At 43.1% G+C, this 15,065-nt stretch overlaps 1 protein-coding gene across 3 annotated transcripts in view; it reads left to right on the top strand.

Annotated features, from left to right (window-relative positions):
• The first annotated feature begins 1,037 nt into the window (after positions 1–1,037).
• Positions 1,038–15,065, top strand: part of LOC145998629 (complement factor D-like) — a 94,612-nt gene continuing 80,584 nt past the window's right edge. For all 3 annotated transcript variants that reach the window (XM_083135089.1, XM_083135088.1, XM_083135087.1), the window contains exons 1-2: positions 1,038–1,109; positions 2,926–2,959. In XM_083135089.1, coding sequence (XP_082991215.1) covers positions 1,068–1,109; positions 2,926–2,959 — 76 coding nt within the window. In that variant the 5' untranslated portion in view covers positions 1,038–1,067. The remainder of the gene's footprint in view (positions 1,110–2,925; positions 2,960–15,065) is intronic.

Genomic DNA, 15,065 nt, shown 5'->3' with positions numbered 1-15,065 from the left:
GTGGCAAAAGTTGGTCTAGGTATGCCGGAGCTAGTGACAATATCATGGTGTGGCAAGGGGTGGGCGCCCCATTTTACAGTCAAGCGATTGCATGACAGAGCCAGATCTGGCTCCAAAAAAGTTAAGTTGGAAACAGTGCCGCTGAGATGACCATCTCGCGAAAAAGAAACCCTCATGCTCCTAATAACAATGTCCACAGTACTCGTTCACGTGCTTTTGTGTTCTCTGTAACCTTGAGATGAAATAGCTGGAAAACATTTGTAGACCTAACACATCCATGCTTGAACTTCAATTACTCTGTAACAGAGATTTAGTCAAATTTGACACTTTCTAACACATTCAACTAAACCAATGACTATTCTGGATACCGAATACTCATTGGATCTCGTTCTGGTATGATTTTAAAATCATATCGTCATGTAGTAAAATGAAAATCATAAATAAACAGAAAATAATATAGAAAAGCAAGGGAATCCAGTAAACGTTCGCGTAACTGACTTCCTGGTATATTTTAAGCAGAGTGGATAAAAATAATGATTTTCATTTTAAAAATGTTGTTTTTTAAATTTAATTCGATTTTTTTTAAGAAACACTTTTTGCTTACATGGCAAAGCCTGGTGTGATATAGTGTCAATTCGACATAACGTTAGCTGTACAATACTTAATTGGATCCAATTGTAATAGAAATAAATATGTTTGAACTTTGGATGATAATTAATACCATGTACACATTTCAAGAAAACTTTACGCCATTGTCTTCCACAGTATATGTTATGGTATTTAATTTGTTTCGACTTCCTATTCTTGGTTTTCAAAAAGAAATAACATGCACAATCACTTTAAGTTAATTCATAATAGAAAACAATCGGGGGAATTGAGTGTTTCGGTGTTGTTCTCATTATAGCATTACGTCAAATAATAATTTCTGTATAAATTGCAAACGATAACGAATTAACAGAGCATGTTTGAAAACATGAACGAATTCATAATTGATAACATTTCATATATAAACTATAATGTTCTCTCTATCTCGCAAGTACAGTGAAATTTATTTTCTGGAATTTAAAATGAGGATTTCCACTCATTTCACAGCTCTCCTATGTGTACAGGTAATCGTAGGATTATGTGTGTTATTTCGTAATTAATATTAATATTGTAATACAAAATATCATTTTATATTCATCAATAATTTTATTTTAATTTTCTAACTTGTCACTGAAAATGTATTGCAACATGTAAATGAGGTGTAAGGGGTGACTTTCCACGTAGTACACCCTGCTTTCTGCAGACTGAAGAGGCTCTGGCGACTGGTCCTGTGGCCAGTATAATTCTGTGTTGTCCTGTGTTTTGTCGTTCTATGTGCTGAGTGCCCCTTTACAGCCTCAGCTTTTTAACCAAAGTCAAGAAATTTTAAGATTTTAGTTACAACACGGCATTACAGTTATGCCACTTTAGTTATGGTAAGGGGTTTGACCCCATATAGTGTGACGAGTGAAAAATAGCCTTAGTGCTGACGTACCCAAAATTTTAAATGCAAATTCAAAGTGAATATAAATATCAGCAATAAATATAACAATATTCTAACAATCGTTAATTTTGATTACTATGTGTGACAATGTTTGATTCTTTATAAATTAAAATGAAAGATTCTCAGATCAAATATTTCACTATCGCACTTGATAAAGTATATAAATGTGCAATCTCATAAGAGAAGTTTGAAGAAACTCCAACGCAGATTTGTAAAAAATCCATAATAAATATGTAGCTGTGCCTTAAATGTAGATACATGGTAAGTCAGGACATTGTGAACCAACCGAAAATGCTTACAATGAAAATGTTGAAAGCATCATCAGTAAGAAAGAGATTATTGCTTAATGTTTTGTTTGTGCAGTATATATATCATTCTCCTCCCTTCTTGGAAACCGCCATCTTCAATCCAAAGTATCTACAATTATATGTATATAGACGGTTCCTACAGGTTAGCCCATGGCTTTCTTAAAAATTAAAAACTTTCCAGGACATGCATTAGCATTGAATGTGCATATTTTCCATTATTTAATACATGTTTCTGGTGAAATAAAAGACACTTGTTGTATATCTAAACATGTCCAATGCTGGATATTATCACAAATAAAAACTAATATTATATTTTTATATCTTGCAATTTTTTAGCATTAAAAGTGAATTAAATTACAATTTATGCAACATTTGATCAACATTACGTGGCAACACTTGACAAAATATTACCTTTATGTTTAATGTGAATTACAGCCTATTTAAATGTAATTAATTATAGACATTCACCTACTTGGTCTGAATTATGTAAAATAAAGTTGTATTGTAGCCAAAACTCAACGAAGGTAGAAGGTACCTATTACATCGCAGTACTCCGCCAAACATCTGAGGCTCACTGCCTTGTTCCCTTCCTATTTATAGGTCCCGCTAATGACCTAACCCGTTACTGGAAACTTCCACTGGTCGACTGTTCAGCGATACACTTGGCTGTCCCTATGGCCAAGAATTCAAACGCACAGCAATACATATATATCCACAGAAGTTGCACACACATTAATATAAATGCCACTAACATCACCAAAACACATTAAACTAAAACCTGGGCAGTCTAATTATTTATAATTAATAAACATATAACATAAAAAGAATCCAGTAATGAACGCATCATTACATAACATTTAAAAAAATAATGTCATTTTCCCTCTTACGCAGCTCTCAAAACAAAACTTTCATTGAATACGTAAGAAGACTTCTGAATGTAGTACAACCATAAGCTTCTAATAAAATAATTTTAACGTTTTTTTTTAGCTTTGAGAGACCATCATTATCTTGTAATAATAGAACAATTACCTCCGTTTTGCAATAGTAAGAAAATAACATTTATTTTACTCTCACACTTTTAAATTCTAGCTTTCATCATTATTTCTGACAGGAATCACTCAGAGTAAGTATTGATATTTTATAGTATAAATATATATTACAATTACAGTATTTATGTTTGCACAGTTCAGGCTGTACACTGATACGAGCCTCATTGATAACTGAAAATGTCGCATGCTTGTCTCGGTATATTCAATCGCAATACCACACTGTAAGCGCTAAATTAAATATTGATGACGACAATTACAGGCAAAGTACACAAGTTAAAAAACATGAACATTTGACGCGCATCCCCCTCCCCCATTCTCCAGACCAGTAAAAAAGGCTAACAGGCATACATGAGAATCAGGCTACTATACGTACTTCACAATGTGCCACTGCGCGTGTCATACAAACGAATAGAATTCCTCTCAGCAAGAAGTGACTCGACAGAGCTCGACCAATGAACGCCTGCGAACGTGTCTGTTTCATGGCGGGCCAACGCGACTGCAGCTACCAGCTGTTTGCAGTAGCGCGAACTGCTTCTCTCTACACAATCGCTCTCTCCCCTTCTCTACCGTTATGCACAGTGTTGCTCCACAGACTCTTGGGAGAGACTGTATGAATTCAAAATTAGGAAAAGGAATCATCATTCCAGAACTGTCATTTTGTTCACGTTAATTAGTTTCTTGATTTTACTTCAAAAATATTAAAATAAAGCATGAAGCCACATCCATGTTTTCCAGGTTTAAGAATTTTGACATTTTGCTATTTAATAATTCCACTCAAGTAATAAGTTGTAAAAATTAATTTTTGTTTGCCGTGAGTTAAATCTGAGATTCCGAAATTTCTCTCAGCCGTTAGTAAGGTAACAAAATAAAGCATGTGTCAATAGGAGAGGTTTTATTACACTGGAGGTATGGTATTCTCTCAACACGTCTATGCTATTAAGAGGTTTGCGATGGTTCGAATTTTGATCACGCCATGGTTTCAAAATTTATAGAATATTTTGAGCATTACACTATAAATAAAATATATTGTGTTATATTGTTATTATTACTATGAAAGTGTTATAGTTAAATAATATAATATGAGTAGTCCAATTAAGCCGGTTCAACGCCCGAAAATGGGGCTCGGTGGGGCTCGCAGTGTTGCCAACTCCTCACTCGAAAAAAATCACCAAGGTTTTTCTTGGTCTAACCTAACCTAAAGCAAGGAGTTGGCAACCTTGCTTGAGAGTTCTGCAACCGGAAGTGGGGCTTGCAGTGTTGCCAACTCCTCACTCGAAAAAAATCACCAAGGTTTTTTTCTTGGTCTAACCTAACCTAAAGCAAGGAGCTGGCAACCTTGCTTGAGAGTTCTGCAACCGGAAGTGGGGCTTGCAGTGTTGCCAACTCTTCACTCGAAAAAAATCACTAAGGTTTTAGGTCTAACCTAACCCAAAGCAAGAAGCTGGCAACCTTGCTTGAGGCTTGCCTTACAGTGCATAACGCAAGGTTGTCAACCTACTGGTACTTTTACCATGGCTTTTTACAAAAAAAAAAAGAGAGAGGAGAGAGAGAGGGAAGAGTTAAACAACCGAGAGTCTACCTACAGCTTTTTTTTTCTTGGTCTAACCTAGCCCAAAGCAAGGAGCTGGCAACCTTGCTTGAGGCTTGCCTTACAGTGCATAAAGCAACGTTGCCAACCTACTGGTATTTTTGCCATAGCCTTTTACAAAAAGGAGAGAGAGAGGGAAGAGTTAAACAACCGACAACCTACCTACAGCTTTTTTTTTCTTGGTCTAACCTAACCTAAAGCAAGGAGCTGGCAACCTTGCTTGAGGCTTGCCTCACAGTGCATAAAGCAAGGTTGCCAACCTACTGGTATTTTTGCCATAGCCTTTTACAAAAAAAAAAAAGAGAGAGAGGAGAGAGAGGGAAGAGTTAAACAACCGACAGCTGCCAACACCTTACTCGAAAAAATCACCAAGATTTTTTTCTTGGTCTAACCTAACCCAAAGCAAGGAGCTGGCAACCTTGCTTGAGGCTTGCCTTACAGTGCATAAAGCAAGGTTGCCAACCTACTGGTACTTTTGCCATAGCCTTTTACAAAAAAAAGAGAGAGGAGAGAGAGAGAGGGAAGAGTTAAACAACCGACAGTTTACCTACAGCTTTTTTTTTTCTTGGTCTAACCTAGCCTAAAGCAAGGAGCTGGCAATTTTGCTTGAGGCTTGCCTTACAGTGCATAAAGCAATTTTTGTCAACCTACACACACTAAACAAGGAGAGCCGGCAACAAATATGTACTGCCGTAAAAGAGAGAGAGATGGATGGCAACACAGTATGTGTGTGCGTGTGTGTGTATAATATGTAGCATTATTAACTAGAGTGTGTTGGCAATTTACTTACAACTAAAAAAAAAAATAGAGATGCCAACGTTGCTGTAAGATGAAAAGAGAAAAAGAGATTTATGGCAGGCAACAGTAATGAGCGAATGCGTCATATCGCAATTTTCCAAGTCCCAAAAAAAAAAAAAAAAAAGAGAGAGGCCAATGTTTGTATATTGTGACCTTTGTAAACCTCTCTCTCGGGGGAACGATGTGCCACACACGCGCGCGCGCGTGCCTGTATTGTGACGCAAACAAACAAACAAAATAATAATTGTTGTTTTTTAGGATGCCTGGCCCCTATAACCTCGCCAGGGTGCGTGGTGCCCAGCCAAAAAAGTAAAAGTTTTCTAATGGCTGCGGTTATCTACAACCGCACCTCTGTAGAGTTTCACGTGTTTTTTTTTTCTCAAACTTCCATGAAACTCTACAGAGGGCCTCCGTAATGCATGCAACGTGTACTATCGACTCTAGTGTTATTTGATGTTGTGATATTTTTGGATATAGAGTTTTATTGTGAGATATAGATAAAAATAATTATGTTTATTATAATATTTTCTTGATGAAGATGGAGAATATGTGTGTGTTACAAATAAAGTTGCATGCTTTTTTTTCTAGTGTGTGTGTATGTGTTTTTGATGTTTCGACAGCATCTGAAACGATAAAAAAAAGAAATTTTATTGTTAATTTTCACGTGTAAAAAACAACAACAAATTTTTTTTGTGCAAATTTTCTGATTTGTCTCTTGTGCTATAGTGATGAAAAAAGATATTGTAACTGATAACTGATGAAATTGACATTTGTAACTGATCTGAACTAGTGAAATTCGTATTGTGCCATTGTAACTGATTGTGCTAGTACAAAAAATTTCTTATTGTGCAAGAAAAGATGTTAAAAAACTTGTTAAAACTGCTCTGTGACCCTCTCGTTCTTCACGTCGTAGGCGAAGGACTTCTCTGCAATCAGGATGACACTGCATAGGGTATCCTCGGGCAAGGCATCGTGGAACTCGCAGACGACCTTGATGTTGGTTCGATCGTTGACCACAACCTTCTTTCTCTTAGATGTGTTGATGACGGTCATGGGTCTCCGTGCTTTGAACTCGCTGGGCGTGTAGTACATGTCCACGCTTCCCTCGGTCACGCGTTTGTAAGCCGAGAACGCTTCGTAAAGTTTGAGGTAATCGTTTTTGGTCACGTCGAGGTTGTAATTCTCGCGCGGGAACACTTCGTTGCGTCCATTCTTCAGATAAACGTTCTTGATCTTGCAGTCGTCGAACTTGCTGGAATCTTTTTCCTGATTCTTGTCCCTCCCGGTCTGAAAGAGCACTACGACGAAATCTGGCATGTCGAACTGTATGTTGTTGAACTGCGTCGTCACGTCGAATTCCATGTGACTTCCCGACGCCATCTTCTGCACGCACTGGTAACCGTGAAAGTGAATCGGCACCTGCGGACTTTTCAAGATCTCCGCTTTGTACTTGAGGGCGTAGTTCGTTTCGTATTCCACCACCGGCATTCTCAATTCCATGCTCCGGATGACGCACTTGGCTGCTTCGGGTAAAGTGTTGGCTATCGGCGTGGTGCCGTCCGGACCCAAAGTAGCGTATCGCATCAGTGCGTCGTTGTCGTTGGCCGCTCTTCGAAACGTGATCCTCAGTCCTCCCTTCCACATGATCTCCTTGTAGTCCGAGAAGAAACCCGGCAGCAGACGCATGGGAAAGAGCACCGTGTGACTTGTCGTCGATATTTTGGTCCCGGCTTCGAATCCCCCGGCCTGGTAGTACGCTGCGTCCGTTTTGGATAATTTCAACGTTTTAAATTTTTTTACAGGGTTTATTTTTGAAACACTCTACCACCAACAGATCACATATAAATAAACATACCCCCCCAAAAAAATGCGCTCCATGAAAAGTTGTCCTGTGTGCAAGAAAACCAAATCAAGCATACATTTTGCAAGACATTGTCGTACCTGCGTGCCAGGCAAGCATTTGGCTGCCACTGAACTATGTTCCGGATGCAATATACAGATCACAATTGCGTATGTCAAGGAGCATAAGCTTAATTGTCTAAGCAAAAATACATCTGGGGCCCAGCCTTCGACCTCCACCAAGAGGAAGGCAGAAGCAGCCTCCATCAATGCACCACCCACGAAACGCGTCAAGCCTGTGGCGAAAGCGAACCAGACTGCTTTCGAGTGGTTGTTAGAGGACTTTGTCATCACTTCGGAGGGCTCAGGCGACGTGCGTAGCTTATTGGAGAACATGCAAGCCAAAATTATTTCCATCCTCGGCGATGCGCTTGCAACGCACTCCACCAAATTCTACGCATCGCTACGTTGCCAGTACAAGAAGCCGTCTGATGAAATTTACAGCTTCTGCCACAACACCAAGGCGAAGACGCTGCATCTGGCGGATGTCGACAACCTCGAAGTCATCTACAACCAGTTTGCCGAGGAGCTGGTGGCAAAACAAGAAGAACATCAAGCTAAAGGCTCGGGGGGTTCGCTGTGTGGCGAGCCTCACGAACTGTGCGTCAAACTTTGTAAGTTCGTGCCTCTCTCCGCCTCCAGCTACGTCCCCTTACCACCTACCATTGTGGCAAAGAAGGCTGTTCTGAACATTCAGAACAAAGACGCCAAGTGCTTCGTCTGGTCGGTGCTTGCAGCGTTGCACCCTGTCCACTGGAAAAACCATCCACACCGAGTTAACCACTACCTACCCTACGAGGCAGAGCTGGAAGTTGCGATGGCTGGGATCGACTACCCGGTGGCGTTTTCGGACATTCGAAAGTTTGAGGTTCGTGCACGGTTGGCCATCAACGTTTACGGTCTCACTGACGAAAATGCGGTATACCCCATCAGGGTGAGCGACGTAAACGTTGATGGTGCGCAGGAAATTCACCTTCTGCTCATCAAGAACGAGACCCATCACCACTACACCCTTATCCGTTCCCTCTCCCGGTTGGTGTCGAGCCAAACAAGCAAACACGAACACCACATAGAAGTTTGTCGCAGGTGCTTGTCAACTTTTGACAATCAAAAACAGCAGGATTATCAGCACATCAAAGGTCCCAACATCGCTGTCGAGAAGCTCGCTCGCCACAAGTTCTACTGTAGTAACAACGAGCCTGGTGTGGCAGTCTTGCCCAAACCTGGCACCGTGGAGCGTTTCCACATGCACGGTGCCATGGTGGAGCATCCCGCTATCATCATCGCGGATTTCGAGGCCTTCCTCAAACCCCTGTCCACTTGCGATCCAGATCCCGAAGTTTCCTCCACCACCCCTTACCAACTCCACGAGGCATCCAGCTTCGCATACGTTGTGGTGCGACGTGACCAGCAAATCGGCCCCGAGCCCTACGTGTATCGCGGTCCCGACGCAGCCAAACACTTCCTCGAGAGGATGGTTGTGGAAGCCAGCGAGATAGGGAAGGTACTGTTGGCCCCCAAGTCTATGCTCCCACTGTCCCCCGATGATCAACGTAGACACGACGAGGCCATCGCTTGCCCTGTCTGCGTCAAGGAGTACACCACCAACAACCGTAAAGTCCAACACCATGATCACTTTAACGGTAGGTATGTTGGTCCTTGGTGCAACGGATGCAACCTTATGGCCCGGGACCCGCGCTTCATCCCTGTGTTTTTTCATAATGGCTCGGGATACGACTTCCACCATCTGGTGCCTCACTTTGGGTACGACGACATGCGAATCAACGTTCTGGCGCAGAACGAGGAGCGTTACATTAGCTTGAGCAAGTGGGTGCGAATCTCAGGATCACACTCTACCGTCGAGCTTCGCTTCCTCGACTCCCTGAGGTTCCTCCCGGCCAGCCTCGATGCTCTCGCAGGGAAGCTTAGCGACGAGCAAATGCTCATTACCTCCGGAAACTTTCCGAACTTGGACGCCGGCCTCTTCAAGCGTAAGGGGGTCTATCCCTACGAATACATCACAGACCCTTCCAAGTTCGCAGAGACGTCGCTACCTCCTCGAGCAAACTTCTATAGCAAGCTGCGAGGCTCGAACATCACCGACGAGGAATATCACCACGCCCAGTCCATGTGGCGCGAGCTGGGCTGTCGAACTCTCGGGGACTACCACGACGCCTACCTCAGACTTGATGTGATGCTCCTCGCCGACGTGTTCCAGACGTTCCGTGCGACTGCGAAGACCATCTACCAGCTGGACCCTGCCTACTTCTACAGTCTCCCCGGACTGGCGTGGTCAGCCATGTTTCTGGTAACGAAGATCGAGCTGGAGCTTCTTTCGGACGTGAACATGGTGCTGTTTGTGGAACGTGCCGTGCGGGGTGGAATGGTCCAGGTGTCGCAGCGACACTCGCGCGCCAACAATCACCACATGTCCACCGCTTACGACCCCTCACAACCGTCCAGCTACATCATGTACACGGACGTCAATAACCTCTATGGACACTCCATGATGCAGGCACTCCCCTTTAGAGGCTTCGAGTGGGCTGACCCTTCCAACTTCGACATCGAAAGCTTCGACGATTCGGAACATGGGTTCTTCGCCGAGGTGGACCTTGAGTTCTCCGAGAAGCTGCAGGATTTGTTCTGCGATCTTCCCCCTGCACCCGAGTTGAAGTGTCCACCGGATTCCAACCAGAAGAAGCTCGTCATGGACTTCGAGTCCAAAGAGCGTTATGTCCTGCACTACCAAAACCTCCGGTGGTTGATGAAGCAAGGGGTTACCGTCCGCACAGTACATCGAGTTTTGATGTTCGAGCATTCTCCATGGTTGAAGCCATACATCAAGCTCAACACCGAACATCGCACAGTCGCCACTTCTGATTTCGATCGCGATTTCTTCAAGTTAATGAATAATGCGGTGTTTGGCAAAACTATGGAGAATGTACGGAATCGCATGGACATAAAATTGGTAACGAGGAAAGCACAATGTCGCAGGCTCGTAGCAAACCCGTTATTCAAATCGAGGACCATTTATAATGAGCAGCTTGCTCTGGTGCATATGAGGAAGAGTGAGGTGAGGCTCGACAAGCCAATTTATGTTGGTGCCTCGGTATTAGACCTGAGCAAGCTGCACATGTTCGAGACGTACTACGACATATTACGTCCACATTATAGCCACAACATCTCGCTTCTCTACACGGACACGGACAGCTTGGTGTACAACGTCCACTCAGCCGATGCATACAGGGATATAGTCACGGTACCAGCTTTGGTTAACCTCTTCGACACCTCGGGCTATCCCCAGCCGAACCAGTACGGCATCCTGCCCCGAAACAAAAAAGTGCCTGGCAAACTCAAAGACGAGAAGGACGGTGATGTAATTCTCGAGTTTGCAGGTCCTCGTGCCAAGGCCTATGCCATCAAAGCCGAGGGCAGCGTTACCAAGAAGGCCAAGGGTGTCGGCAGACAGGTGGTTCGGGGGCATCTCACATTCGAGGACTTCGTCGATTGCCTCAAGACCAGGTCGTCGGTTCTAAGAGCAGAACAGCGCATCCAGAGCGTCGACCATGTGTTGACCACAAACAAAGTTAGAAAAATTGCGCTGGATCCCAACGACGATAAGAGGTGCGTCCTCGAGTGTGGTATTCACACATTGCCGTGGGGGCACTATCGCTTAGCAGAAAGCAAAACCTGCAACATATGCCCATCTTCAACAGAAGATTCATAAAAACAAGAACAAAACAAAAAAAAATCATGTTGTTAGTTATTACAAAAAAAAAAAAAACATTGACTGTCATTACAAAAATAACTTTGACCGTATTCTTAAATAACCAGCATGCCTATGAATTTGTTCGGTTTCAAAAAACAGATCATTATGGAAACCATACCAGATCATGAAGTCTTACCTTCCGTGTTACCTAAACTCAACGGTCTGTTGATCATTCACCTCAACAGCATTTGGACGAAACTAAATGACGATGTGGGCAAGATGTTTTATGTTTTTAATAACAATTTACATTTCTACGAAATTCCGATCGACGGGAAACTTCAAATCACCGTGAATCCGGAAAACGCAGGCGAAATCAAAATTTCTACCGGCAAGAACATTTTTCGAATCTAGCACGACAAGATGCTTTCTAACATTACGTACGATGTGTCTGCAGGAGATTATCTTTACATGGAACTCCTCGGAGATTACGACAAACTTATTCCTCTCTTCGTAGAATTACGAATCGTCTATCCTATTATAAATAACCGTTAACCAAAAATGCCTAACGACATTTTCGGCAACACCAAGCGTGTAGACCACGCAGAAGAGATTCTCATGTTGGATATTCGAGTTAAGAAGTTGAGGACAGATTTGATCGCTTTGCAGGAAACCTTAAACAAAAGTTTAGAGTCGGAAATCGCTACGCTCCAAACGCAATGTCTCGACCCCATTCTGAAAATCGATTCCGAACTGAAGGCGCTGATAAAAAATTATGTCGACGTACCTTCTTACGACAACGTTCAAAATATACAGTTGAGCGTGGATTCGCTTCAAAATGATTTGGCCAAATTACAGCAATTTCAATCGAAAAATGAAGATTTGGAAAAATTGAAACTCGAAATCGAAGAACGAACTTCCGCAATAGAAAAGAATTTCTCTGAACTTCAAACCGTCGTGAACGATATAGACGCAGAACGCTTGCATGTCGTCGTTTCCAAATTACAAGAAGAATTCACCAGCACGTTGGAAGAAATTAAATCCAAGTTGCAGACTTCGGAAGATACAATGACGAACCTACCATCGTCGGACGAACTGCAGGTCATCGGTAAAAGCGTCGCGAACATAAAAATTCAATTGGAGGCCTATCAAGATTTCGAACACATTCAAACCACCATCGCTACGCTTCAGGCGTCCTTGGAATTGATCAACGAAGAAATTAAAAATATTCACGCTGAAGCAAGAGCGTTGACGAGCATTCAAGACACGTTAAGCACGGTTCAGCAGAAGATCGAATATTTAGAAAATTTAAACGTCGAAACGAATCTCGCTCATTTTCATCACGTACTCGACAACATACAGGGTGACTTGGAATCGTTACGGACGAGCGTGCCTTCGAGCGAAGATTTGGAAAAATTGAAAACGGCGGTGACGGCACTATCCGATTCGAACGACATCAAAAGTTCATTGAGCGATCTCGAGAGTAGGGTGGCCAATCTCCCCACCTCCAAAGAATTGCACGCTTTGAAAAGAAACATATCTCGAATGCTGAAACGACTGGAAACGGAAACGGCGAACGTGGAACAGATTCGAGACGAAATTACTTCGCTGGTGTCGACGCTGCCCACTTCGCAGAGCGTCGCCGACCTTCACACGCAGTTTACAGAGATGCGAAGCATCGTGAACGATCTTACCGAGAAGAGCTCGAAATTGAATCAAGTCGAGAACCTTCAGAACATCGTCGTCAACATCAGAGATCAAGTCGGAGTGCTGGAATCCACGCAGGAATCGACGCTGGCCTCTTTCGGCGCCAAGTTGCAAGAACTCAACGAAAACTACAAGCAGTTGAACGTGGAAGTGAAAATCAAACCGTCGTTTTCTGCCGTAACGGATACCATAATCGAGCATTTGCTGCCCATCGAAAATAAACTCGGACAAGTTCACAGTAATCTGCTCGGCGTCGACACTAAATTCGCTAAACTGCATTCTCTGCAAGCCATCGAAATCAACAGCGTACCCAATCAACAGAGAATCTCCACGTTCGTCGAAGGTAACAAACTGTACATGTTGCATCCTTATCATCCGTACTACAAGTTTCTCCTCGATGGCACGATTCAGATAAACGAATTTTCGTACTGGTCTCACGGTAGAAAAGCTAGCGTTCCTACCATGACTTTGATATCGAACCGTGGTGTCCAGAAAGCAGGAAACATTCCTCTGGCACGTTGGAACGAAACGCGCAACATATATGAAATACACGAAGACGAAGATCTTACCGTTTTCGACGTGAGTGCCGGCGATAAGCTGATCATTCAAAACACGAGCGAAGTGCCACCCTCTTTGAATCCCATCACGCTTGTGCTTCTCTTGAAACGTAATCTCTAAAAAAATGTCTAGGCAAGCCATCGTCGAAGAATTGCATAAACCTGCACGCCGCAACTACGAACGTTTGGCTGTGGTAACCAAGGGCATCGACGACCTCTGGCAAAGCGACCTCGTGGAGATGAGTAGCGGCAATTTGAAAAACGTGCATAAATTGAACAAGGAAAACAAGTACCTTCTCACCGTCATAGACACGTTTTCGAAATTCGCATGGGCTCTACCTTTGAAGGCGACAACGGGAACATGCGTCACGGAAGCATTCAAGACAATTTTTCGCGAAAGCGGTGGCAGACGACCACGGTTTCTGCAAACGGACAACGGTAAAGAATTTTACAACGCCGTATTCCAAAAATTTATTCAAAAACACAAGATTCGACATTATTCGAGCTTCAGTCACATCAAAGCCAGCATCGTGGAAAGATTCAATCGAACCTTGAAAACACACATGTGGAAACGATTCACGCTTCGGGGAAATTACAAATGGGTCGACATCCTGCCGGAACTCGTCGACACCTATAATAATACGGTGCACAGAACGATAGGCATGAAGCCAGTTGACGTTACCAAGTCTGACGAGCAGCGTTTAATTTCTACAGTTTACTGTCCAAAGTACACACCCACGACAAAAAAAGCTAAATACAAAATTGGAGACCAGGTGAGGATCAGCAAATTCAAACGCACCTTCGAGAAGGGGTTCACAAAAAATTGGAGCACGGAACTTTTTACCGTGGTTCGAGTTCTACCCGGAAACCGACACACGTATATAATAAAAGATAGTAGCGACGAGTTTTTGAAAGGAAGATTTTACGAAGAGGAACTCTCTAAAACGAAACACCCTGACACGTACCTCATCGAGAAAGTATTGCGTAGGAAAGGTGACAAACTGTTTGTCAAATGGCTGGGACTTCCGGAAAAGAGTTGGATCGACGCGAACGAAGTGATCTTGTAAGTACGTGGAACGTGGTGAAGCGTCTACCGGATCCGGAAAGTCAAACGAGAAAAAAAAAGAACGGCGAGTTGCTTCCCGACAGCATCCGCTGTCTGATCGTAGGTCCTTCGGGGTGTGGGAAAACGACACTGCTCGTGGACAATTTGCTCCTCGCACCGAATTGGTTAGATTGGAAGAACAGGCACCTGTACGTGTTCTCGAAAAGTTTGGAGCAATCCAAATACCAGCAACTGATGAAACTGTACGATGGTCTGGACATTGCAACGTTCGCCTCGGAAATAAAACCACTCGACGATTGTCGTGAAAATTCAGTCGTCGTGTTCGACGACGCCATCCTGGAAAATCAAAATGAAATTCGCAACTTTTTCACGCAAGGTCGTCACAAAGGAATGGATTGTTTTTACCTAGCTCAAACGTTTTCCAAAATTCCAAAACAGTTAATACGCGACAACGCTAATTTCATATGTTTGTTTCGTCAAGATCACACCAACCTCAAGCACGCGTACGATGACTACGTAGGCGGAGACATGAACTACAATCAATTTTCGGAACGCTGCTGCTCTACTTGCTGGAACGGTGACGATTTCGGATTCGCGACGATCGACATGACGAGGAAACCCAACGACGGAAAATACAGAAACAAAATCAACGACTTTCTAAACGTTGCAACGTTGTGAGAAACGACGTGTATAAATAACGTCATGACGAAACGAAAAATCGAAGACGAAAATCTCAAGCTTCGCGATTACCTCGCGAAACGCTTCAAAGGTTGGAAATCCGAGAATCGCGGATTCTACGAAGAGAAGAAACGTCAGGATCAACCTGTGATCGATGCCATCAGCGGTCTAGGTAAAGAAA

This window comes from Lepisma saccharinum, chromosome 14 (assembly GCF_977018435.1).
Source record: "Lepisma saccharinum chromosome 14, izLepSacc3.1, whole genome shotgun sequence".
Lineage (NCBI taxonomy): Eukaryota > Metazoa > Arthropoda > Insecta > Zygentoma > Lepismatidae > Lepisma > Lepisma saccharinum.
Note: the sequence above shows the minus strand (reverse complement) of the source record. Positions and strands in the feature narration are given on the sequence as shown.